Genomic DNA, 27,547 nt, shown 5'->3' with positions numbered 1-27,547 from the left:
ATGCAGAAAAGACTGCATGACTGGACTCCAAGACAAGTCAGCACTAAATGTGCAGTGGGGATTTCCATTTGGTAAAGTTTTACCTGTAATGTACAGAATATGGCTGCAATATTTGTACCTTTTACGCTGTGTATGTAAGCAAATGTACAATGCTCTTAACACTGTATTCTTTCTCTGCATCATCAATAGATATTCAACATCTAGAAAGATGTTGAAAATGATAACAAGAATGGTCTTTATTGGGTTCTAGAAAATAGCTGGATAGCTAGATCGAGATATAGTGTAGACTAGCTTTTTGGTCTCACGCATACATTTGACACACAGAGCAGAAGCTTACACATTCAATTCAAAGTGGCACCAGCTTCACTGCTAGTTTTGCATTGCAGTAAAATATATTCCCTTAGATTCAAACAGCCTGCCCACTGCTTTACTACTATATGTGTGCCGCCCCCAGCACACAGCGGCGATGCCCACTGTGAGCAAAAGGAGTACCCCGTAATGTATTCTGACATTGGCCCAATAAAATCAATTACATTTCTTGAGTTAGAAAAAAATAAATCAACAGAAGAAGTAGTCTTTATAAAAAGTTTATTGCTCTACGGAATCACAAAATTTAGTTGATTCACACAGCAAGTGAGTGCAATAATCTTAAGTGTAGGCAGACACCAATCAGCCCAATGTGTCTGAAGGGTGAGTAAACTGAACTCATAAGAGTCTATTTGATGATAAATTCCCAAATACGTTGTCATCTTCAGTTTTCAAATATTGCTTGTGTCAGGCCAAGTTATTTCAGACATTACAGTGTGAGGTCGGTGAAGCAGCACAGCCTAGCAACAGACAAAGACCGCTCTGTCTCACTGTAGCTCTGTGGCGGGAAAGCAGGAAGAATCCTGTCTTTTCCCTGGATGATGAGAAACCTACAGGTGCACGCAGTAAGTGAATGACGATGATAAGCAAGTGACTAAACATTTAATTCAGCCTGGCACAGCCATCATCGCTCTCTCACAAACAATGTTAACCCCTTAGCTGCATGGGCTGCTGTAGCCCATTGATCTCGAAGCCCTTGCTCGAAGGCCACGTGGTACTGTAACTTTAGGGTTACAAAGAACACAAATAGGCATGTTTGAGAATATACTGCATTTAATAACTGAGCATGTTATCGTAATATTCTGAATGAAACCACTGACTGAATTTTTCAGTTTAGTCTCCTGATCTTTAACACTTTGTGTCATCCTACATCGCACAATGTCATGCACTTATCTGTAAATAATCCTTAGAAACTGATCTGGACTTCCCTTTAGAAAATGCCGTATTAATGGGATGCATAGAGGAGAGAGTCTGACATTCTCCTGGGGATTAACCAGCAAGCGCGTGTTGTGGGATTATCTTGGCTACCACCCGTGGTCTTCAGCAGACCTGTAGGTATCATCAAAATCATAAAAGACAGCAGGAAAATCCAGAAGTCAAAGGTAAAATGGTCAGATAAATACCCTGAATAGGTCTCCATAAGTTCATTACAGTCAGTGTGAAGACACACTGTGATGACCTCAGGACCTAGAGCTGGAAGCATGGGTAATGGAAGAGGTGAGGAGATGAAGAGAGTGAGAGACAACATAACCCTATTAACCTTCGGCAAAACACCCCCCAGGTAGTTTGGGCCACGGAACATTTGCAGAATAAAAGGGCAGATGAAAATGAAAAAAGGGGGGAGGTGAAATTATTGTTCGCAAAATGCTAGTTTAAAAGGGGGAAATTAAAGAGATGCCGTCTAGTTTATTTTCATAATGAAAAGAGGGACGGAAACATAAGCAATGACATGATGAATAAGCAGCAACAAAGCAGCTTCGGCTCCTTGGTGGTGACACCCTGTTTTCTGGGTGTAGCCTGTTGTCCCTCAGTAGTTGTTACTCTTTCTCTGGTCTCACATAAGCCAAGGCACAGGGGCTTGGCAGCCAAATTCGAGCTCAGGACGAAGTCAAACTCCATACTCCTGGTCCAGACTCTCTACCAAATTCTCCAAGTCATTAACAGCAATGGAAGCGCTGGAGGGCGTTAAGTGCCTGTTGTCACATGACCACTGACGCATCTGGGCGACAAAGTCTTGACGCCAGCACCAAACAGAGCATGCGGTCGGGAGTGCTTGGGAAAAGATAGTGTCATTAACTGTTCGTCTTTTGATTTATTGAAGGGGAGAGACGAGCAGCACGTCTCTCATGAGAGCTGTGGCAGGTAATTGTCACAGTTAAAGCAAACCAGATGGCAGTAACATACTCTGTCTTTCTGAAATTACTTTCACAATCTGGGACGAAATCTGGCATCAAATGTGGTGACACCTCCAGGACAATGTCGCCTGGTTGTCAATGTTTTGGTTGTGTGTATCGAGGTGAGGGTTGACTAGCCGAAAGTAGCTTCCCACATATCTGGATAGGGGTCAAGAAAACCTGTTCATAAAAAATCATAAAATCCATAGATTTAGGGCTTTAATCATGTTCACGATGAGCCCTGGATGTCATCTATCTATTGAGGAGGAGGGTGGAGACAAGACAGATGGGAAGAGAGGGAGGGAAAAGGTTAGAGTTAATATGTAATTTGCACTAATAAAACAAACAATTTAAATTTCATATTGTATACCTCAATATGGAAAAGTCCTCTGGGAAATTAACATACTGATATGAACCAAGGCTGAAGTGTATTACCATGTATCGTGGCCAAGAAGTTAATGTTAGTTGCTTAGAGAGAAGAAAGGTCAGTGCAACAAATTAAATCTGCAATGACAAGGGTGCAAATGAGAGAATAAGAGGTGGATGTTTTCATTGGGAGTCAAAAGCTATTGCTGTCATTGCTACGTTGGACCAAGCGACACTAGACACTGCAGTAATTTTCTTTACTGCATTTTTGTTTATTTGCCAGCCAACACCCAAATGTAAGCTGTGGGAGGATGTTATGAGGTTTATAGATTTAACAGAAGTGTCACTACGACAAATGCAGGGGAGTTGATCATTTTAAGTGTAGCATATATTGACTTACAACATGATGACAACTGAGGGCCGATATTTCTTTCCCAATGCAACAACTGTGTCTGGAGATATAATCTATTTGTGTATTTTCTGACTATAGATATAGATATAGAAAGTCTGATATCGATTCTTTTTTGAAGCAGCAGCAGTAGCAAAAAAGATGCAGTATTACTCTGACACATTTGTAGTCCCAAAAGAAAGTAGTCAAAGAACCTGTGGTCATTCTATCGCAGTAAGTCAGTACAGTCTGAGAAAACATGCAGCTGTTGAATGTGGACAGACCTCACAACATTGTATGTTTGAGCCGGATGTTCAGGAGACACCTCTGAAAAGCCAAACATTAACAGAAGTAGATTCATTATTTTAAACTGTCAGACCCACCAGTGAGGCCAACTTTATAAAATCCTGCTGTTATGATGTTCACACCCCATACAAATGTATTCTGAAGTCTACTCCCAAGAAGAAGTTAAATGCCATAGATGGAATATGAAAAAGTACTGACTTTGTTTTTTTGCTAGGAACATTTATATATATATATATATATATATATATATATATAGATATGTCCCTTGCATTTAACCCATTCTATGTATTAGGAGGATGCAGCAACTTTTCTTTAGCATCGGGAGACCAACTCCACATCTAAGAGCAGTGCTGAGGTCAGAAGCAGCAGGAGGAGTACTGTGTGTCCTAACGTGTAATGCAATCAATAAGTAAAACGAAGAAATCCAGTTAAATAATTAAGCAGAAATGTGCAGGACTCGGAGCTGACACTGTTGGATGCTGGGAAGTGTGCATGTGTGGGTTTTTCTGTAATACCAGTGATGATGTCAAAATGATGATTCAACCTTCTTTAAAGGGAGGAGTGGAAGGAATGGGGGATAAAAAATCAGTAGGACACCTCACATCTGTTACTGCAGTGGTTGTTCAGAAGTTTGTCCGAGCGTAAAAACTGAAAAGAAGCAAAAACTGAAATTTGAAGGGAAAAGAGAAAAATGTTTCACTGGGCTGTAAAACTAAAAGCTTGAAATGATTTTCTTGTATTGTTGTTAAACTTGTTGGAGCCACGTGGAACATCTTACACTTAAACTGGAAAAAAGACTGGAGAGATTGTGTGTCATGTTGATGTCTCAATTTGATCTACCCAAAAATCTGCAATGTGTAATCTTCTTTTCTCTTAAATATTCCCATCTAAACTCCTCCAATGACAACTTTTGTGCTATGTAATGCAGTTTCTAGGGGAAGCAGAGGCAAGAACAACTTTAATACCAAATATGGTGATACATTGGTTGTGTTGATTTATCTGACTAACCTGCGGTTTTATTCCTGCTCAGAAGGCTCTGGGCTCAGTGTGTTAAGAAACCTCCGCTTCCGTCTCGGTTGTTTATCTTCATCATCGGAAAAAGTCTGGTCCACAGAGATCCCCTGGCACACCAGATTACGACCTGCATACAATATAGTGCACATAGACACACACGGAGGCTCACACAAACCATATCAAGAAACCACCTGATATTGTGGTTGTTGCTACATCATTACTTTGCAGTTGCTACTTTGAGCCAGCACATCTTTAATTCATGATGTCACTAATATACCTGAACTCAGGGCAGTTAATTTGAAAAATCAATAATGTCTACCGTAAATCAAAGTTACTAGATGCTGATAACATTTCTTCACAGTGACCTCTGACGGTTTAGTCCTCACATGCCTCAAAACAAATGCGTCTAGATGTCTGCACTCTTGTTCCAAATTTTTGGGATTACTAGGGTGGTTTCATTACCAAAGCCCAGATTCTCCATCTTCATTGCTTAAAACCAATTCTCCATCAATGTCATTTTTGGCACATTTGTGGCAGTTTCAGGGCATACTGCCTCAGATAACCTTTGTTAACCCTGGTCAACTCCACACCTGAAGTCCAGTGACCTTTATCAGTAATAGAGATCTGGCATTCCACACAAGCCAGGTCACACTTGGGTACAATTGTTTTTATACAGACATACAAACACACCTGTTTGCCCTTTAACACTGCTGCTAGCCTATTCAAACTGAGAGATCGACAGATTAAGGTAGATTAAAAAAAATACTTAGAGGACTTTATTCGCCATCTGATTAGGGGAAAAAACTTTAAATGCGGATGATAAAATTAATACTAATCGAGTCTGGCATTACAGTCTATGTGATTGTTAAAATGGTCATTTTTATCCATTTATTTATTCCCTGTCTTATCACAGAGACTCTCTCAGATGCTTCCTGATCCCCTAAATCACACTGCCTCTCTACTCTCCCTTCACACTCCTTCCTCGACCTCTATCTCTTTTATCTTTGGTCACCCTATTGTGAGTGATATGCTTCCTATGTTGTCACAATCAGATGCCAAACCTGGAGGGAACACGTCTTTTGTCTCCAAATCTGCTCTGTCATTACTCTCTCTTATCAGGCCTCGTCAATATGAAAACACACCCTGAGGCACCAGGGTTAACTAGGGCCAAGCATGTCAAAGGGGAACTGTGCAGCCCACTATGTTGATAAAGTTTGTGTAGATTTCTAAATGCAAATGAAACATCAGTTTGCTATTGTGCACACCGTTTCTGATCTGGGTCAAACATTGCAATAGCCAGATGGGAGGAGAGCTTTATCAAAGTTTACTTAATTTACAGACTGTTTATAGAATTTGTAAACACAGAAGATTGCCGTGCATGGGTCACGTCCTCATTGTGAAGGTCGCCATGAATTATTTGGTTGCTGGGGTTACCAGACTAAGGCTGCACAATATTAACAAGAAGGAATAATCAGGCATTAGGCAGCCATTAGCATTTTGTAATAGCCACTGACATGAATTTATGGCTCGTTTCCAACACAGTGCTTATGGCCAAGAAAGAAACGCCCAGAGACTGATTTGTTGGACGGCTGAGTTTGTGTTAGTTACACAAAGATTTTGGAAAACAGACCCATAATGTTAAAAGCTCAGAATATGGACAGAAGATGGGGACTCGTCATCAAATTCATTAAGCTGAGAAGATTAAAGTGCCGGCCGGGTGATTTTCACCGGCAAGCAGAAAACACAAGAAAGCACTGTAAAACCCATTTGGGCTACAAACAACAAGTGTGTGAGCCAAGACCGATTCTGTACAATCTACAACGTCCATCCATCTTCACTGAAGCCAGAAAGGCAGAGAGAGCATGAAGTGGAGGCTGTATATATATATGTGTGGTGTGTGTGTGTGTGTGTGTGTGTGTGTGTGTGTGTGTGTGTGTGTGTGTGTGTGTATGAGAGTGCGTGCGTGCGTGCGTGTGTGAGTGAGTGAGTGAGTGAGTGAGAGAAGAAAATGAGAGCCAAACACTACAACATCAATGTGTTTTGCAACTGTATTATCTTCTTGGGGAACACAACACATTTGAGAGAGCGATCAGTGGGTTATCCTAGCAGATTGCAGCGCTGTAATACAGGGGGGTTATGACTCAGCAGATGTGACATCACGCCTGCTCTGCATGATGCAGGAAAGGGAAGACCACCTCGTGGCCGGCTGTGTTGAAGCAATCACAGCAGACTTCGCTGGGTGGTTCATGACTCACTGACAGGTGTTTCCCAGAACCAGGCTACCCGAGGGTATACTCCCTGCTTGTGTCTGCTTTTAAGTTTACAATAACCCACCCCCCCGCTTACATAATTAATTACATTCAACTGTCAGGTTTGTTGGATGGTAAAATCAGTTCGAGGAAAGCTAAAACTCAAGAGTTTCACTGTGATATTGCATCAATACTGAGTCACAGTGTGACCTATGACATCGCAAGGAGTACTGGGAATGGGCGAAAAATTGCCATGTTCAATACTTGCACGCCCTGCTCCACCAAAACATGGCACGTGTAAATAAGTGGAATATTGGAGCGCAGTGTGTTGCTGGTGTGTCATCGTAGCAGTGCATATCTATGAAGATGACCTAATTGAGTTAAGAGAGGAAGCTTCTGAAGACTTTACGTTTTAAAATTACTTTCTGAAACTCTCAAATCTGTGAGTGATGTGTTAAGCTTTTAGCTTATTTGGCCCCATCTTCTACTCTCTCTAACTGATACATGTGTTATCAGGTAGCTTTGTGTTTATGCTTTAATATGCAGCACTAGAATCATGATCATGTACCATGAACCTAAATGATACTTGCTCTGTGTTGCTCACACACACATGTGCTTGTTAAGTCACAAACGCACAGCTGCTAATTCTCAGCATATTATGAAAACATTGGTTGGGTTCTGCCTTACCCCTTGAGTCGTTGTTATTTAATTCTGAGTAATTTGAGGGCAAGGAGATGTTTCAGTCTGGTTATTACAATTGTCAATGCTGTTGCAACATATTTTGACGCAGGCAAATATGAATTTTTTATATTCATTTCTTAATACCCCATTATTCATTCTGAGTTGGCAGAGAATGGTTTACTTAATGGTTCTTGGGAGCAGTTTTCCATCTGATAAGGGCACTCTTAACACTACACACACACACAACTACACACCTGTGATGAGGATAGTTGACTCCTGAGATGGATGGATGCTCTGAACTGTTTCATCTCTTCTGTCCTGAATGTCATCTCCACCATTGTTACTAAAGGAAATGAGACAAGTTTGAGAGAAGAGAAAGTTATTATGTAGAAAAATCAGTCTGTAAGGGAGAGTGTGGAGAAACAAAGAAGAAAAACTGAGTTGATGCGTGAATATGCCTTTGAAAATACAGAATCTCATTGTACGATGCTGGCAAAACCTTGGGGTAATCATCTTTCAGTATTTTATATTACTGACCACAAGGGTCAGTATGCCGAAGCATCACATAATTAGAGGAAGTCTGCTGACCTTTGTCTCCCCTCCTCATCTCTCTGTTGGTCATCGGCCTTTTGGAGCTGGCGGACAGCATCCTGCAGCTCTCGGATCTTGGCCTTCTTCTCGTTCAGAACCATCACAAAACGTGAGTACAGCTCTCTCTCCAACATTTCCTTATCCTGAACCTGCTGCTCCAGCCTGGTGAGAAAACACACAGACACCAAAGTGTGTGCAAAAACATACATGTAAACAAATGGACTCCCACTGGCACACGTGTGCACATGCATGCATACACAGACAGACAAATACATGTTGTTAAAAGCTGAGGAATCATGTTTGTTTGCCTTCTGAGAGTTATTTGCTAAGAAGAATGATGCTGATGCCTCCACCCTGTGCAGACATAAGTCATCCCTTGTCTCTGGCAAAGCTTAATTCACTGGCCAAGGAATGAACAAGTGGTTAAACAATTACACAAGAAATGTTATTTGAAAAGAAGTCAAGCACCAGGGATATATAAAAAAGAAAGACGTGCAAGTGAACCATTCGTTAGTTCCCAGAGATCACAAGCCCAGTTTGCAACACTGGGTGGAACCCTCAATACTCTCAAATGGGCGACCGGTGATGATGTCATGCTGGGTGATTGCTATGTATATAAACAGCTGGTAGCGCGACTTAAAAGGGAAAGAAAGCTTGCATGCAAACAAGACAATCAACAAACAAATACCAGCGATGAACATCTTAACAAAATAATTTGATTATGTCTGTATTTTCCATCAGTACTTTACATTTGCTCTCCAGCACATATGGCCATAAACACACATTTTAATCCTTCACACAAACACACACACACATACACAAATCACAGGGCTGCTTTCCTTCTCATCCTTACTCTCTGAGTATTCTCTGGTGCTCCTGTTTCAGTCTACAGTTCTCCTCCAACAGCTGGCAATTTTCTGATCCCAGATCCGTACCGCGCTTTAGGGACTCTCCAATCATCTCTCGGTTAAGCTCTAGAGAGTCTGGAGCTGGCTGGAGCTGCACAGAACCCAAGTGCACCTTGAGAAAGGAGGGAGAATGAGCAGAAAAAGGAGAGGGAAAATGAGATAACATGATCAAATATGACTGGAGTATAACGTTACAAAGCATAAGTTCATATTTAAAGCAATAAAGCTTTCTCTTCATTATTCATGACCAGTTGAAGAGCTCAGCAATGTGGGAGGACCTCAGCACTAAACAGTTCTTCCTGTGCACTGACAGGTTAAGGTCATTCATGGTTCATGGTAAGCATAACCTCTGGGTGCCTCCCTTTGAGCATGCCCGACTGGGACAGATTTAAGACAAAATTTCCCAGGTGCCCCAGGAGTACCTTGAGATCCTTAGAAGAAGCTGGAGGAAGTTGCCCGGGAAAAGAACATCTAGCACCACAATCCTGACAAAATTAAGGGACTAGAACACTGACGCATAGTTTAATGGGTTTAAAGTAGTTTCCAAAAGCAGCTTTCAGTGAAAAGTGAGTGAGAATTTGCACCTTAATGTCACCTGAAGAAGATCTACAATATAGAGGTGCAACAAACCATTGCATCACATTTTCTTTGAAGCTGGAGACTTTTTAAGATGATGAGGTGTTTTCTTCTGTCTGGGAGAAATACAGGATGAATTCATTGGTCAGCTGTAAACTATGCAAGTGAGCACACACTTCAGATGGCTTCAGATGTAATAAAACATTCCTCATTTGGTTTGCATTTTGGCACCGAGTCACAGAGCAGGGCTGAGGCATTGGAGCGGGCGGCAGACAAATGCGGAAATTTTCTAACTTTTTGTTGATGTGTTACATTTTCTAAATTCCACTGTAGCCCTCCATTTTTAAACAGGACTACTACATTTATAGCAAACAGCTATAATTAAATACAGAATACCCAGAGTCTGATCATCAAGGCTGCCACACCAAACATTTTTTCAAATAGCTGCAATATTTATCCCATAAGCACGCACGCGCACACACACACGCAAAGGTACTGCCCATGGTGCACTGAGAAACCAGAAGGTGATGAGGTGCTAAATCTTCATTGGGCTGCGTCAAGGTCGCAGACCCACTATAATAAAGCCGCCATCTTCAAAAGCTCTCATAAAATACTTGTCATTTTTGTCCTGGGCTGATGCTGTCCTGGCAGGCCACACAGCTGTTTTCCCCTCCACTGATGAACCTGAACATGTTTCAGTGAGTGGACACTGGCTTCACATTGCTCCCACAGCTTCAATCACTACCTTAGCCTACCTGTCTGTCTCAATCGATCATCTGTTCTTTGGCAGTCCTGTTCTCTCACTGCCAAATTTTGTTTTGCAAATCTTCTTCTCTTCTATGTTTTCTTCCCCTACCTATCACTGGTCAACTGTCAACTCTCACAAAACAAACTTTTCTGCAATGTTTTGGGCATGAAATACTGTACTACGATTGAATGAAACCAAGAAACCAAACTATACCTCTATGTATCTTCTGCAAAATCCTTTTTGATACCTGCACTATTTTAGTTATTATTAGAAACTAATAACTAGTAACTTTGATGACCCCTTGACTTTTGCTCTAACACCACCAACAGATCAGATTCCTGTGTCTGTCCTGTCCCTAAGTACAGTCTCACAGAGCTGCTAGAGTGCCTGTACACTCTTTGGCTTGGTTCAACCAACAACGATTCATTTTTAAACCTGATTAAATCAAGATTTAATTTTAAATTACAGACTCAACCATATTTATGACGCTGCTGAATTTCTCTCAAGCAGCAAAACAGGCGGTCTCTTTTTACCTTACTGTGCTAGAGCTTCTCTGGCGAGCCGTCATAAGTAGGCTAAGTACCTTTTTATCTAGCTGGTTAACAATGTAACATTTTGTTATCTCTTCTTAATTTTAATTCTGGATATACTTATTTTAAACCAAGTTTTACAAAACTCTGATAAGGACTAACCATGGATTAATTTCATCTTTATTGGTAAAACTCAGGCTTAGTCTTGTTTACATGTGTTCTTCCTGTGTTTTTTAGGGGTTTGAATGCCACCAACTTTCACTACATTATGGCCCTGTGCATTCAGCAAAGTGCCCATCATGACCACAGAGGCTCATGTGCGTGCTCACATGCGTTTTGATCATGGGATAAGAAAACAAAACAGGGGTTGCTCATAAAAAGATTTGCAAGTGATCAAAAACCCTGCTCTCTGAATAAGTGGCTTACTGACTGTCTGCTCAATGAAAATAACTCCATTCAGCATAATTTCACAATAAAATTAATGTAGATAAAGAGATGATTCTCAAAAAATCTCTTTGCTTTGTTGCATGCTTATTCAGTGCTTATTCTGTGCTGCCAATAAAGCCCAGTCTGATCACAACAAGGAAATCAGTAATCCAACAAGTCATCTTAATAGCATGAGGACATAGAGGAGACCACCCAGGATCCAAGGAGGATAAGGTTCCCAAGAACTCATAAAGGTCTAGAGCAACATCAGGATCCAGTGCAGGCTACTCTCAGGGATTCAGAGTGAATTTGTGTGACACAGAGCTTCATAATTCAGTGTTTGCGCAAGATGGTCCACCATTAACACAAAATTGTGAGACTAGTGTAGGAAGAGGCCTAGTAAGAATGGCTGCTGTTTGGCTTGGTCATTTGAATAGTGTGTCAGTCATCCTGTCCACTTCAAAGATATACCAACTTGCACATTAGGCTACACGTTACAATCCATCCGCACATATGCAGAGTTGCACAATTTGCGAGGTGTGATAAATGTGAGCGCTTTGATCTTACCTCAAACCTCGCCTCTGTCTTCTACTCAAACTTCTCTTCTACCTCTTGCTACCTTTGCCTAAAGCTCCGCTGTTCTTTCAGAGGAAGGTAATTTGGCAATAAATCAGCCACGTGAGAAAGGATAATGTGAATGCATTGGACTGACATGCTGAGTACACTAATATTTCCACGCACAAGAATGTTATCTTGTCTTACATTTACTGTACAAGTCTCACTCGATCATAATGTCTGGTACTTTGACAAACTCTGTGATCAAAGTTTTACCCACTGAGCATAAATCTTCCTGACCAGCATGTTAACATGGTATTACCAGTTTAAGACACCAGATACAGAGATCTAAACTGCTGGAAGCACAACCCTTATTTACTGGATTAACACTGGAAATGGCTCTCAGCTGCTGTTTATTTCTTGTGCTCCTTCTTTTAAATACCAAAGGTTTTATGTTTCGCTGTCTTTACTTTCAGGGTTTCTGAGAAGACCCACAGCAGTAAACATGTGAATTCCCGATTACCTATAGCTTAATGTGCAGCATGGTAGGAGGAAGGATGCACTACACAATTTATTTTCTTGAGCTTCTGCTTCTCTCCTGAGACACAAAGATAAAGTTAAAGGTCAGTCCGAACACTGTTGCCAGCCTCTGCCGAGGTGTGGGAGGTCAGACTGTTTGTCTGTGATCCTCAACCCACTGCCACATTCTTTCTACTGTGTTAAATTACTAAAACAACAAAAACATAAGTAAAGCGTTCATAGTTGTTGTTTCAGTCTCTAACAGCATTTGACATGACTTTCATGTGACAAGGTGGGCTAATTGATGACAAATTAAAGATCAACAAAGCTAATATGACAGGACAAGAGGAAAATACATCTAAGAAGAGAAAAGACGCTTCATAAATCTTTGCAACCCCTGAAGAATCTACTTTCTGGGATGAAGTATACTGTTTATAGCATCAACAAATGAGACAAAGCTAATTGAGATTTGAGATATGTGAATGTAAAATCTTGGTTTCAGGATAAGTTTGTCCGACATTATAACATGGTAGGATGTGTGTGTGTGTTTGTGTGTGTGTGTGTGTGTGTGTAGGTGTGTGTGTGGTCTAACTGTTTGTTTGTGTGTGAGTCTCCAGACAGCTAGCCAGACCATAAGGTTGAAACCCTGGAGAAGGAGGGACGTAGGTGTGGAGGACAAAGCCAAAAGAACACAGTCCCAGTGAAAATGATACCATAACATAATGTGGGCACAGAGAACACAAAGGTCTCCTTATTACACGGTCCAACACATTGTGGGAGACCAACCCCGCAAATTTGTTCCTGTTGATCAGAGAACAATAAACCCCATTAAACAATAAGCATTAATCAGTGATATTAAAGGAAACTGGCATCATTGAAGCCTCTAACTAGATCACTAGCATATTCATCTAATTTGCAAACAAAAACTCCAGCTTCTAATAATACTTGTTCACAATGTTTATATTATTATAATTTCATATGAATGCAAAGATATAGTGAAGATGTCAGTGATCCAGTGAATTATTCTATTTAAAATATATGAAGGGAACAGAGAAGTGAGTGGGTGAGTGCATGATGACAAAGAGACAGTGTTCATGGGTGGGCAAGGATACTCACTATAGGAAGTGTGGGCATTGTGCAGCAATCAGCTTGTCCCATCAGCTCCCTCGTCTGCTGTGCAGAGGCGTGAGGCCAGATAAAAAGCAGGAAGTGAGGGCGGCAGCACTCAGTCTGTCCCCGATAACATGAATGTTCCCATAAACACAGGGCATGCTATGACACAGTACTAACATCAGAACAGGGGGATACAGTTTGAATGCTTAATTTCACTTTGGTATCAGCCTAGAATACTGGGTTCAGAGATGTCTGTAGCAGGAATACATTATTAAGGTTTACTCACATTAATACTGTAAACATCAACCAGAGAGACAAGCTACAAGTACTGTGAGGTGGAACTTGCTGGTGGTGACAGCAGAAGAAATGCGTCGGTGGATCAGACTCTTCAGGACTGTCAGGATACAAATCTGGCTTCCATTTGTGCCACAAATTCTCAGACAGTAAAAGCAGAACAAAAACGTGACTACAGCTGTAAAAGCCAAACATGTAACCAATTTGTCCTTTTTTGCTTTTGATGATTACAGATTTTATTAAATGTTCTTCTGAAACCACAATAAAAGCATTTTGGCTGCTTTGTGGGACTGAAACTTTCACCAGATTAGCTTCATAATTGATTGTGAATTGAGAAATTGAGGCTGAAAATCATTACATTATGTTTTGTAAAACAGCAGGAAACCCTGATGAAGGGATACCTTATCCTGTCATTTATCACCAGTTTGCAGTATTTCTAGTCTTCTGCCAACATATATTACAGTAATTTTTATGCACAGAAGTAGACATCTGCATTTAAAAACCCTGCTGATGTTTGCTATTAGATACTTGGCTTGATGATATTTGGTATAGGACACAAAAATAAAACAAGCAAAAGATTAATAAGACAGCTCTGAGAGCAGCTTTGAGATCTGTCTGGTGGAAAAGCCCACACTTAAAAATGATCAATTTGCATTATTAGAGTTTGTAAATAATGTTGACAAAAGTTGTTCATGTGCAAAGCCACTCACAAGTCTATAATGTATAATTTCACACTTCAAAATGTGAGGTTATTCAAACAGAATAAGAAAACATGGACTACTCCAGTGAACTTTGTGACTGGTGTCACGCTGCACAGCTGTTATCCCCAGTGAACTATGACACAAGTTGTATTTGACAAACATACAACATGGAACATTCAGTGCCACAGTCATCCACCCAGACTCACGCAGAATCCTGTGGCTTCAATTACCACAACCGTCAAGAATTAAGAGTCCAAATCTCCCTGGGTCGAAGCTGGTCTGAAGTAAGATCTGAGCTGGAAGTGCTGCTCAAAAGATAGTGACAGTTTTTATGAAATAAAATAAAAAGTCTGCACAAAAGAGAGGCTATGAAGGCAATAACTGACCTACATAAAAAAACACTAAACTTAAAAGATTTACAGTTCAAGTTGTGTGTGTCATATTTAGGAGCCAAATTGTGGTAGGCCTAAACAGACATACAGGATCTGTTAATTCTCCTTAAATGCTCAAACATCCATAATCTGCAAGGACATGAAGTGTTTGTTGACGTGCCAGCACTAGAATCTTTTTTTCCACCAATAACAGATCGGTACTTAAACAGACATTAAGGAGGAGATAATGTCTGACTCAGCCAAGTAAAACACCTGCTTAGTAGTAGTTTAACAACAAACACCCAAATTACAAATTCTGGGGGTCATATTCATAAAATATTAATGTCAGGTTAAGTTCACCACCTGTTTTGTCCATAACCTCCTTTCTTCTGTTCCCAACTGGAACTTGCCTCATTTTTGGTCGTTTCTGTGCCCTGAAATTATCTGGCTGAGAAAATACGTTCCACTTTATAACTTGTGACATGTTAAAAAAAAAAGCCTAATGAGTGAGAGCAAAGGGAAAAGAAAAGAAGCAGGTGTTAGACTAAGAGTGGTAGTTTGCACTTAATGCTAACAGTCTCCCAGGATTCTACCACACACATACTGCACACACAGTGATGATCATCAACAATGCAGCAACAATGTGAGCATGGATCACATTTTTAAAAAGCACACTTTGGGCCTCTGTCAATCATTCTGTGTGGTCTAGTTGCTGCTTTTGGTAACAACTTTTCCCTGTGCAACCACCACCTACACAAATGAGAGAGTTGATTTGTAGCATGTAAAACCAGTAAAATGTTTTGTTTGAAATTGGTCATATTATGCTAATTTTCAGGTTCATACTTTTATTTAGGGGTTGTACCAGTACAGGTTTACATGGTTTCATTTTCAAAAAACACCATGTTTTTTCACCTCTTCACCCTGTATGTTGAACAATCTGTTTTAGCTATGAAGTGATGCATCTTACCTCGACGAGATCTTTGTTGGGAGTTGCACATACGCAGTTCCTAGTTAAGGACTACTAGCCAATCAGAAGCAGAGTAGGGCGGGCCCTGAAAAGCCGGCAAACACGGCTTCGGTTCAGCTGTATACATTCCCCTTACCAGCTTAGCAACATAGACATAGACATAGATAGTTTCAGAGTGGTGATTTATTAATCTGTATCAAAAGTATTTTTCATCCATAAAGTTATAACTGTGCTCTGTCTTTACATCACAGTAACAGCTTTACGTCCATTGACTGCCTGGAGGGTAGCTAGTGTTTGGAAGGCAGAGGGGAGTCAACAGGCGGATGTCTTGTCACTGTGTGCTGCAGCTTAGAAAGTTTTTGAGTTTGAGGGCGTGTCTGAATAGTCATATGGGGAGTGTTATAATGCGTGTAGGGCTGAAATGATTCATCGATTAAAACGATTAATAAAATGCATCGACACAAATTCTTTGCGTCGATGCTTCGTTTAATCCATGTAACTTTACAGCACACTGTTTCGCACAGACATTTATTACTGTCGCACATCGCGCTTACGCTGTGAACACGACGTGGCTATAATGGAGCTGTTTGCTAAGTGGAGGGAGAGACAGAAAATAGCGAGGGACAAAGAAGAAAGTGTCCAAAGTATGGGATTATTTCAAGCTAAAGAAAACAACAACTCTGTAATGTTACCGTCCATCCACCGTAAAACGAAACTTATGTCGCCTTGGCAACAGCACGACGGCAGCTGAACAAAAAGCAGCCAGTGTTCTGCCAGCGGACAACAGACAAGGTAACAGTAACAGCAACTTTAGCATTAAACTGAAATCATGACTGATTGTTGAGTTGAAGGCTAGTCAAAGTAAGCAGCAGACCTCAGCTGAAAATGTACACACGTGCGTTTGTTGTTCTCTTTTTTCAGCCGTGAGTTGTAACCACACAGTCATGAGTTAACTGGGTGTCGGGGAGCTGCACCTTTTAACTCACCTCCAGCTCTCTCTGTAGCTCAGACAATCCCTGCTACCTTCGTATGCTAATCCAACATTTCACCCAGAATCTTTGTCTTTATTATCGCCATCTTTATAATAACAACTAATTTCCTGTTTCACATTTCATGTGTGTTTTCTTGACAAAACATGGTTTGGAGACCAGCTGGCAAGCAAAAGTACTTCTTAAAGGACGCATCGATGAATCATTGAAATAATAATAATCGAAGCTTCGAATACTAAAATCATCGTTAGCTGCAGCCCTAGATGCGTTTTTCGCTGTGTCACAGCTAAGTGGAGATCCAGAGGAGAGGGAAAAAGCCAAAAGGCATAATATGACCTCTTTAGAATACAAAAGTCAAATGATGGCTGCTGTTTATTTGTTTGTCTCATTTGTCTCTCTGTGCATTTTACTCATGTTTTGAAGGGGTGCACTGATTTTCAGTCTATTCAAGATTTTAAAAAACTTTGTTTGACTAATGAGATGTCCCCAGTGGTATCCCTACTACACCCCTAGGAGTAACATTTTTTAATCATTGTTGATTTTATTTCGCATTAACAGTTGTTGTGTTGTTGAAAATATCCATCCTTTCTATACTTGATATCATAATTGCATTATTAAATTATGGGATGTGGTTACATGACACAAAGTCACACACAGTGGAAATAACCATTTTGTCAAGTATGCACCCAAAGGCTGATAGCCTTCTAAAACAGGATGTCTGCACATGTTGGGACACATGCGCATAGGCACACATACATGGTACACACTCATAGAAACAAAGAAAGCCAGGAGGCATTTCAGAAAAGAAAAAGGCACTAATCAACTGTTTAACATTGTTAGATAGGGACGGCCCCGTCCATAAATCAGGGTCTTTACAGTGTTCCTAACCTCCTGGCCTTCTCCCTCGGGTGTCCTCTACCTGCACAGCATTCCCAAAGACCCCAAGTGACCTGCTCCCTGGAGGCAACAGAATCCTCTCACAATTTCACAGAATAACACTAAAATCCACTGAAAGTACCATGACCTGTACTCCATCAAGCTTGTCACTCACTGTATGTAAGAATACATGTCTCAGTTTTCAGTTTCAGTTTTTTTCAGTGACTGTTGCATACATTTGAAAAGAGATGTGCATTAATGCGAGGATGTTGGTTACATTAACGCAAGCTAGCTCCACCTTAATTTCAATCAGCAAATCTTTTTCCCATAACTTTTACGAGCTGCGGCCATTACACAACTACCTTATACTGTTGCCACTGGATGACTGGCAACAAACTGAATGATTCCTATCTGTGGCATTTTCCACAGCAGCCTGAAGGCAAGCCTTTCTAATTCTGCTATAATATGAGGAGACTATAAACCTTATCTTTTTAACAGCCCCCTGTAAAAAATAAGACTTCCTCTCTATGTTGTTGTATGTCGTTAGATGGATTTATCCTCAGGGAAGTGCATGATGTTGTGGAATTCAGTACTGATAAATAAACATAATTAAGAAAACAACTTTCTAAAACTGATCTTGAACAACAGATTCCTCAAAATATGAGTTTCAAACTACCTACTTCACTTCATGAGTTTGAATCAGAAATACTTTATACTACTTGCTATACCTATTAGAGGTTCCATAACTACCTGTATAATGTGTGCCTGACCAATGTCGCAAAGAACCCAAAACCAGTTCCAGAAATCAAAAATCATCAATCAAACTACTAGGCTTGTTCCGATTGCCGATTGGTATGCTTACTGACAATTGAAGGGGTGAAGGCACATGAAACTCACTATCAGAACTAAGATAAACATAAAAAAAAGTCTATAGAATCTGCATACATAGAAATATGTATGTATCTTTTGTCACAACAACTGTGAGGTAAACTGTTGCTTTCACATTACAAAGTTATCTACCAGAAATGTGCAGTTGAATGTATTTGCTTGGACAACACGCCGGATGAAGATGCACTCTGCAGCATAAGTTGAGCTGGGTTCAACTTTATTTTTTTCTTTTTCAGACAACCCGGCATTTTTTGTGGCCCTCTGCGTTGGCGTTACCGCAGCTGCCTAATTGAAATAAATGAGGAGGGGGGCATTTTGTTATGCTGTTGTCTGTCTCAGCCCAGCCTTAAAGCTGCTGCTTGTATGTCTGTTTAAAGTTAATGATAAAAAATATAAAGGTATAGTTCGTTAACCCACGCTGTGAACAATTATGATTTCGCAACATATAATAATTAAAAATCTACTCAACGCTTTTGCTCACCGAGATGTCATTACAGATCTTCAGATATGAGAGATGACAGTGATCTGGAGAGAGGTGGAAAGAATACACCTCCTTGTTGCCTCTTCTCCTTCCTCCTCCTCTTCCCCCTTCACCTCCTGTTAGTGCTTGAAGAAGATCCTCAACATATCTTTCCCTCGTGCCTCCAATATCGTTGGCTTCCCTTGTCACCTCATCTTCTGAAACTGGACACAACAAAGGCATTTTTCTCATTTTTGCATAATTTTAAAGTTGTACATTCGCACGTTGAAAGAAACCGGATAGAGGGCAAAGAGGTGATAGCAGACTGCTGAGCCAAACTATAAACATTAATTATGTAGTAATGCATGGACTGATTTAAAAGGAAGCAAGCGGAGAAACCAAGGGGAATGACATCAGCTGTTGCACAGCTGCTCGCACGGGGTTGAGGGTCCCTATTAACACATCAAACACAAAAACAGTGACGACCCAGAAGCCCGCACATAGCTGTCACAACCCCATCGCTGCCTGTCAGCTCTGCAGATGGACAGCAATAGAAAACTAGGGAGCAGTTATGTTCCAGGTGTCCTTCCAGAGAAAATGTCCATATGTAAGCACACACACACTGAACACTGACATGCACATACAAAGACTAGCCTTGTAGAGTTTAATCTACTTTATACACCTGTAAGCTGCAGCACAGGAGTGAGGAGGGATGACGAAACAAGGTCACTTCTGTCCCTCTGGTTAAAGGACCAATAATTACAATATTATGAGATGAGGTTCAGCCAGGTGCCTGCACAGTGTGGACAGCCTGATGAATTGTAGACCAGGTGACAACCCGGAGTCTAGTCAATAGTCAATAGATGCAAGTCTTTGTAGCACACATAAGCCTACAGTTGTGGGTTCAATCACGAGAAACGTGGACTGAGACTGTTTTGTTGTGAATAATTTCAGTGGTCCTCAATTCTTTATGTGTTCTTGTACAGTTTGCATATCTGAAATCTTTACCTTCTCCGATCCATGCTGAGTTGCCATCAGTGAGGGCCAGTGTGAACCCAGCACCCAGATCTACGGCCCAGTCCACTCGCAGGAAGTACGGGGTGCCTGGATCAGTAGTTACAGTGATCTCTCTGACTGCACCACTCATGATCTGCAGAAAATCAAAGATAGGAGTTAAGAAACTCTTAACAAGGTGCAATTATAGTACATTTTTCCTATTGCATTGTATTCAGGATATTCTGTTGTATTTGGTCCTAGGCCCTCCTTCAAAGACTTCCCTCCAATCATTCCATTTTGATGTTGTAAGGCTGTGTTAATCTTCCAGTTGCATCAATGCGCCTCATTGTTTCACTACTTGGATTTAGTGATAATCATCCCTATGGGGGTCTCTCTGAGTCAGTGGAACCTCATGGAGTTTAACAGTTTTTGGCTGTTTTCCTGTGTGGGAGTGTGAGCTTCCTGACCACCAGCAAAACGACTCGCACATCACACTCTAGATAAAAAAAAATTTATCGGAAGCTGCATGAGTGATTGGAGAAATAGGATATTTCCAGAAGAGGCATCATGTCTGAAATAAGGAAGCAAATACCAACGACAGCCTTATAAGTTATGCATTCAATCACATCTAAGGGATTGCAACGTGCAGGAGAGAAATGTCAATCATCTATATCTACAGCATAACATATCCATGGCCATGCCAGACCACGATGAGTAAAGCATGCTCTTTTATTTTGTAAATATATACAATATATACACTGCAACTGATCAGTTACAAGAGATTACAAATGATCCATTAGGTTGTCCTTGAAATTTCCTTTTGGTTGACTGGCTACACATCATTGTCTTCTTAAAGGGCTTGAGAAACTTTTACTTGATTACGGATGTCCAGGCCAGAACATGTGATTACGGCTTCCATGAGAAGTGAGAGGTGAGTTGGATATCTTCCATACTTAACTACAGGGCAACGTGTGTGGAGATGGAGGGAAAAGGACAGCTAAATTGGCAGTTAGCCAAGCTGGACATGTTTGAAAATATGAAAATGAGCGCCTTCGGACACTGTGCTATAAGTTAGGACGTGACAGGACGTTTTTTTGTATTCTTTCTTTGCATCCCCCACCATATACGCTGACAGAGCAGGTTGTCAAGGTTATTCTAAATTAGACACACAGCAGAGATTTGCCACAAACCTATACTCCCCCCCACCACCCCTTCACACACACACACACACACACACACTCACAGCATGCACATGTGCAGATGCATAAAGGACCATCCAACAGATTAAAGTTGACCCTTTGTGCTTCAAGAAGGGGTGTGGCTGGACGAAGGGGCTGAACAAGATGAAGGAGCTGAAGGGTTCAACTTTAACCTCATAAAGTAAGCCCAGCTACTCATTATTTACTGTAACATCTGTTGTGCAGGGACGATGACCCTATGGTAATGACAGAAGGACACTCCAATTAAATAAACAGCACTGTCTGTCAAGAATGAAGAGCTGTGCAAAACCTTCAAAGTCAATCCTGAACTCTTCCGTGTTTAGTTACTTGATCGGCAGACACAATCACTGGGATGCTTAAATCATCAACCAAATCTCCCCTACAGCTTTGACAGCTTTTATCCTCTTTTCATACTTTCATACTTTTGCTGAACCTTTTCATTGTCATTTCTTCAGCATCACTGCATATGAAAACCGTAAGACATAACTGTGTGCAGGAAGTACCTTGCAAATAAGTCACAAAGAAAGCCTCTAATTATGCATAGTGTGTCTTAAATTAGGAGCTCATACACAGTAGAAAAAGGCAGTTAACTGTCCCTTTAATGGGCCCTGACAATTAGGCCCGCGCTCCGACTGTCCTTTCACTGGACTTTCCCCGAATGCTTTCTCTTATACAAAGGTTTCAAGATGAAAAGGAGAACTCTTAGGCTGGTTCACTGTTATCATGATCAGTCAGAGATTAAAGCAGTGCTGTTCTAACCAGCAGCAGACTGTCCCATAGCCTTTAATTCAATATGATTATCAGGTATTGGCTATCTTAAGCCACCTGACAAACAGAAACATTGTTAGTAAAATATAACAAGTATTACAATATATCGTGTGTCCACAAATCTGTCTGAACTGGCTTATACCATGTCTGAGGCAAAATTAGTCAAGTGTCACCATAACTTTATTGCTGCATGCCTCAAAGAGCACATTTGAAAAAACACTGTAATTTAACCATAGACACTTTTAGTACTAATATTCTTGCTGCTTGCAGAGGAGACAGTCATGAGGTGCTAATGTGACAGAGTCATGCTCCATCTCGTGCTGTATGACAAGATGTGCCTTTGCTTACATGCTGAAACTATGTTTTTCTGAACTCCTTATAGATTAAGCAATTTCTTGTCACCACAACATAGCAAAAACATTTGAGATTGGTGACACACACCTCAAACATCACTGGCAAGGTATATTCTTTTATTCATATTATTATTATGTGGTTAAAACAGCAAAAGCTACTACAATGCATTTGTCTCTGTACTCTTCCGAGAGAACATACTGCCTTCACATAAACGGGAATAACAATTTTAACTCTAATTGCTAGCTGTGATGACACTGTTAAGCCACTACGTAACAAATGGAGTGAGAACAGAAACTGAGCAACAAAAGGGCTATTGTAACAGCATAATTTTGCTGAAGAAGTTATGTGGTCTTGCAAGCTGATCTAACGGAGTCCTTGTCCACAATAAAAGTATGCTAGATAGTGTATGCGATAAATCCTAAATTTACATAATTCAAATTCCATTGAACTCACACAAGGAATAAATATTACTTAAGTCATTAACACATTAGGGAATAAAAACTGTGCCACCAGATGTTTGCAAAAAAAAAGTAATCTGCTGAAACTAACAGTAGTGAGTCACACTACACTGGTCGAACAGCGACCAACAAACATTCAAATCATTGAAGTGATGACTAATTTCAACAAGAGGGCAATCCTTTAAAAAAACATACATTGCTAGCCTGCAAGTGTTGTCCTCCTGACCTCAGCTCTTCCACATAATGAAGTGGTTCTCAAACTGTGGGGGGGCCCCCTTGGAGGGGGGGGGGGCATAGAGCCACTACAGGGGGTTGTGGATGTTGAGCGGACCTAAGTTGCATGAATGTAATTCATGTGGTGACATAAACAAACAAAAGTGCTCTGATGCTAGCAAGTCTATTTTGCTAACCTGAGTCTTGTTAATTTCAATCACTTGTATTGTTAATGATAAATAAATACAAAATAATACCACCTTTGCTGGGGTGTCGGGCATGAACTATTTACGGCTTCTGAATGGCAGAGTGAAAGAAAAAGTTTGAGAACCACTGGTACGTTACAACATCTTGCGAACACTGGATTCAGCTGCACAATAACAGGTCATTCTCACAGCTCCAAAATTCACATATAAGTTGCAGTTGTGAAAACCTAAGCCATGCTCAATCGCAAATGTAAGGCAATTCTCACTTAAGAGTAAGGTTGGGTAAAAATATAGAGTTGGCACAATACATTATTCTGTTTGAGGGTCAAAACTGCCGCCAAACGATCCCACTTCTGACACCAAGTGAAATGGAAATTAAACTTCAAGTGAGTCTTCTTTGACATCACCAAGGCCTTCCATTTACTAAATACAGAATCAAACCAGTCATGACACGTTAAAGTATTGCCATACCCAACCCTCTTATATGTAAATGATTCACTTGATGTGTGATTGCAGCCGCCGGGCTTGATGAGCTTTACATGTGGTTGTTTGATAATTTTATTATGTTGCAGCAGATAGTAATTGACCATTGTCACTGCAGTGCTTCCAGTATTACTTTCCCTACAATCAAAATTCAAAACGAATATTGCCATTGCTTGAATATAGTTTTACTCTTGGCATCATGTTATACAAAACAGTTGGAGCTTATGTTCACTTTTGTACAAACAGAAAAAGATTACACATACTGAGGCTACATCAAGCCTAGATTTGATTGCAGTAATCAGACATGCATGCACTGTAGCCTTGATTGGTCAGTGCACTGTAAACAATAAAACTTAAATCACATTAAGAGGAATGTGAGTCTGTTTAAAGCTTACACTTGCTCATCTCTTGCTCTTAGGAACCAAAGTCTCCATTCGAAGACTTAGGCTCTTTATATTATTTATCCACACTCTTGTAGTAAAATATGCAAAACATAATTTATGTGTGGTTTAAAATCTGACAGATTTCTTCTTACATGAAGAGCTGTCGAGGAGTGTCTGGGAAGGAAGACCCCAGGGGGATTTACAAAACATGGCTTAAATGCAATCAAGATGCTGCTGGCTGGCTGGAGGGAGGGGACTTCATTGTGAAAACTCTTGACCACAAAAATGCCTGTTTTTCGTCATCAAGAGAGAATAAAGTCTATTAGACTATCAACCTATAAATAAATTAATAATGAATAAATACATTTCTCTATAGGATTCAAACTAAGGATTGTTTTTTTGTTTATTTCCTTAATTGTTAAGTGTACATCATGTCAAAAACGATGTGCATCTCAAATTACGGCGCCCAAAGTGATGTTGAAATTGCTGTCTGACCAAGCGTCAAAATTACAAAAGAATTAAACTTACACTTTGTGAAATAGCCAAACTCAAGCAAATGCTTACATTTTGGAAGCTGCGCAGTGTGACCGTCAAATGCCTTTACATGATCAATCAACTTTCTGGTGAACAACTACTCAAGCAGTATTTGGGCACTGTATTTGCATGATTCAGATGTTCACTTCCTTCTCTTTCCCATAACAGAAGATATATATTGATTATTATTCACAGTCTAATTACACCAATATAGTATTGTAACAACTTCCGCATCCTGCAAGCGCAGTCTAACTAGCTTCTTACTTTCTTCACTGGTGCACCATGTTGGAACAAAGTATGGTAATATTATCGGTGCAGATAATAACGTTACTTAAACGGCAAGGCGCCGAGCTGGGCGCTGAATCTTTAACCTGCTGCAGTGGATCCGCGGTGCTTGAATATTACAGTTTTCTCGTACAGTCGGACAAATTTCTCTATGATTTATGTGTGGGTAAAACACTTATGTACAACGTTTCCTCAAAAGACTTACGGTATTGTATGGGCAAACTACTGCGACGTCCAAGCGAAGCGATTTTTTTGTGAAAGTGAAAATTACCGTTCTCTCAGTTTTTGACAGAAGATTCAACCTTCAACTCTTGGTGTTCTCAGCCAATCAGCAAACGATGTTTTGTTGAGCAGAGCGTAATGACGTTACGTAAACCTCTTTGGTTACGTAAGTTCCAGAGAGCAGGAAGTGTGATGTGGCTTTGACTCACAACAAAAATGGTAAGCTTGTTTTTATTAAGCAGAAGCTTCTGCTCTTTTGCTGCTTCTTTTAAGCATTATCTAAAACACGCATTCTTCGCCTAATGTCTGTCGGCAGTACTCTGTGACAACACCTTATGCTAGCCTTTGGTGTAAAGCGGGGCGTGTAGTAAATGCTAAACTACCTAGCGTTAGCTAGCATTGGCTAGATTAGATTGGCTAAAAGTTTAGCTATCTAGCGATCACAGCATGTTTCTGTTCTTAAATATCATTATTTTATATATGGATATCATCACGTAAGTTACGGTCGTGTGTCAACGCCAGTTCTTTGACAACAAAGTATAAGGGTATCACTAAATAATGAATGCAAACATCGTACTGTTTTGAGGGCTGTGTGTGCCACGTAGCTGAGGCACACCAGAGACCATGGAGCATTAAGTATGTGTGTGTCGTTCAGCAACATATTGTGGACTGGCATTACGCAACCGAAGACCTTATGTGACAGAAATGTTAAGGTTAAGTAGACAATTGATTAAACGCTTTGGTTTCATTTTAAACCAAACAAGTAGCATCAACCAACAGGTAAGATGGATAATGGCACCTGGAAGACATCACATATCATCACAAAGTACAAAATTAATAAACAAATTGTACATGCATTTAAAATTGCTTATCATGCATTAATTTAGCCAGCATCAAGGTCATGGTAACATTATTGTACATATTTGTTGTGGCAGGAGTGTAATTAGTGCCAAGGCAAAAAATGACTCTTTTGTTTATACTTTTTTCTTTTGACATGTATACTAATGTTGAATTATCCTAAAAGCGTGTCTATCACTATGTTAGTGATATGTAATATTCAAAAGGTAAATTCTGGATTTTATTAGTTAAGGGTGCATATGAGATCATCCCAGAATGATATTACATGAACAGACACTGTCTCTTTGGATTAATGCACATAATTTTCTGAGTATAAACGGAAGGTCCAGAAGGGGTTTCATAAAAAAAAAAAAAAAAATCAGAGCAGACTTGGGTCTCCATTTTGGTACATGGAAGTATCTGTTGTCACTTGTCAACCTCTTACTGTATTTATGCTTGTATGTTGTTCCACAAATGTAAGTCGCTTTGGATAAAAGTGTTTGCCAAATGAGTAAATGTATATGCAGTATGAGATTTGGATTTTTCTGAAACCACAATACCTCTTTAGGCATGTGGCTGGTCTTGTAAATTAGTATATGTACACACAGAAAGTTAATTAAGGTGAATTCAGTGGGTTTTATGACTTGTTAAAATGCACTTTATTATGTCTGTACTAAATATATAATTCTCTTTCATTTTGCAGTCGGCCATTTTCAACTTCCAGTCACTGCTCACAGTGATTCTCCTCCTGATCTGTACCTGTGCCTACATCAGAGCAATGGCTCCCAGCCTGCTAGACAAGAACAAGACCGGGTATGATCAGATACTATTTGAGATACTTAACAATGAAGCAGCCTTAAAGTCTTCACAGTGATTAGTTGTCCCCTCAAATACCTGTCTTGGCAATTATAAACGGGACACAATGTCATGTCAAAATGCATAACAAAATAATTTGAGTGTTACTATACTTTCATACATTCAAGCCAATCACTTGCCAACTCCTGTATATAAATGAGATGTCTTCCATTTTTCCCAATGCTCTGATGAACGTCACTCGGATGAAACGTTAGCATGTTTGTTGACATGGCCAGAATAAATTGGTGAAAACTGAGATTAGTTATCTTTGTCCTCAAAATCAGTTGGTTTATGTTACTATATTACCTTTGGGTATTCATCGTTGGTATATACAGTGTTCTTGCCAAATAAGCTAGGTCAGAATTTAACAGTATGTTTTGGCATGCAGTTTATGGTACCATTTCAACTATAGAAGGAGGAAAAAGTCCTGACATACAGTGCCTTGAGAAAGTATTCGGCCCCCTTGAACTTTTCGACCTTCGCCACATTTCAGGCTTCAAACATAAAGATATAAAACTGTAATTTTTTGTGAAGAACCAACAAGTGGGACACAATCATGAAGTGGAACGAAATTTATTGGATATTTCAAACTTTTTTAACAAATAAAAAACTGAAAAATTGGGCGTGCAAAATTATTCAGCCCCTTTACTTTCAGTGCAGCAAATTCTCTCCAGAAGTTCAGTGAGGATCTCTGAATGATCCAATGTTGACCTAAATGACCTAAATGACTAATGATGATAAATAGAATCCACCTGTGTGAAATCAAGTCTCCGTATAAATGCACCTGCTCTGTGATAGTCTCAGAGGTCCGTTTAAAGCGCAGAGAGCGTCATGAAGAACAAGGAACACACCAGGCAGGTCCGAGATACTGTTGTGGAGAAGTTTAAAGCCGGATTTAGATACAAAAAGATTTCCCAAGCTTTAAACATCCCAAGGAGCACTGTGCAAGCGATAAT

At 40.2% G+C, this 27,547-nt stretch overlaps 2 protein-coding genes across 6 annotated transcripts in view; one reads left to right on the top strand and one right to left on the bottom strand.

Moving 5' to 3' along the window:
• Positions 1-25,017, bottom strand: part of LOC123960413 (DNA repair protein XRCC4-like) — a 30,376-nt gene extending 5,359 nt beyond the window's left edge. Inside the window, exons 1-8 of one of the 5 annotated variants that reach the window (XM_046035126.1) lie at positions 24,883-25,017; positions 19,786-19,927; positions 18,799-19,001; positions 8,710-8,876; positions 7,854-8,018; positions 7,520-7,608; positions 4,330-4,462; positions 572-2,517 (exon numbers count right to left, since the gene is read on the bottom strand). In XM_046035126.1, coding sequence (XP_045891082.1) covers positions 4,338-4,462; positions 7,520-7,608; positions 7,854-8,018; positions 8,710-8,876; positions 18,799-19,001; positions 19,786-19,924 — 888 coding nt within the window. In that variant the 5' untranslated portion in view covers positions 19,925-19,927; positions 24,883-25,017 and the 3' untranslated portion in view covers positions 572-2,517; positions 4,330-4,337. Of the gene's footprint in view, positions 1-571; positions 2,518-3,587; positions 3,970-4,329; positions 4,463-7,519; positions 7,609-7,853; positions 8,019-8,709; positions 8,877-18,798; positions 19,002-19,785; positions 19,928-24,882 lie in introns of those variants that run through there. The other 4 variants (XM_046035128.1, XM_046035129.1, XM_046035130.1 and 1 more) reach the window with 4 other exon arrangements.
• Positions 24,967-27,547, top strand: part of tmem167a (transmembrane protein 167A) — a 14,835-nt gene continuing 12,254 nt past the window's right edge. The window contains exons 1-2 of the mRNA XM_046035138.1: positions 24,967-25,118; positions 26,440-26,549. Coding sequence (XP_045891094.1) covers positions 25,116-25,118; positions 26,440-26,549 — 113 coding nt within the window. The 5' untranslated portion in view covers positions 24,967-25,115. The remainder of the gene's footprint in view (positions 25,119-26,439; positions 26,550-27,547) is intronic.

Source organism: Micropterus dolomieu, linkage group LG21, assembly GCF_021292245.1.
Source record: "Micropterus dolomieu isolate WLL.071019.BEF.003 ecotype Adirondacks linkage group LG21, ASM2129224v1, whole genome shotgun sequence".
Taxonomy (NCBI): domain Eukaryota; kingdom Metazoa; phylum Chordata; class Actinopteri; order Centrarchiformes; family Centrarchidae; genus Micropterus; species Micropterus dolomieu.
Note: the sequence above shows the minus strand (reverse complement) of the source record. Positions and strands in the feature narration are given on the sequence as shown.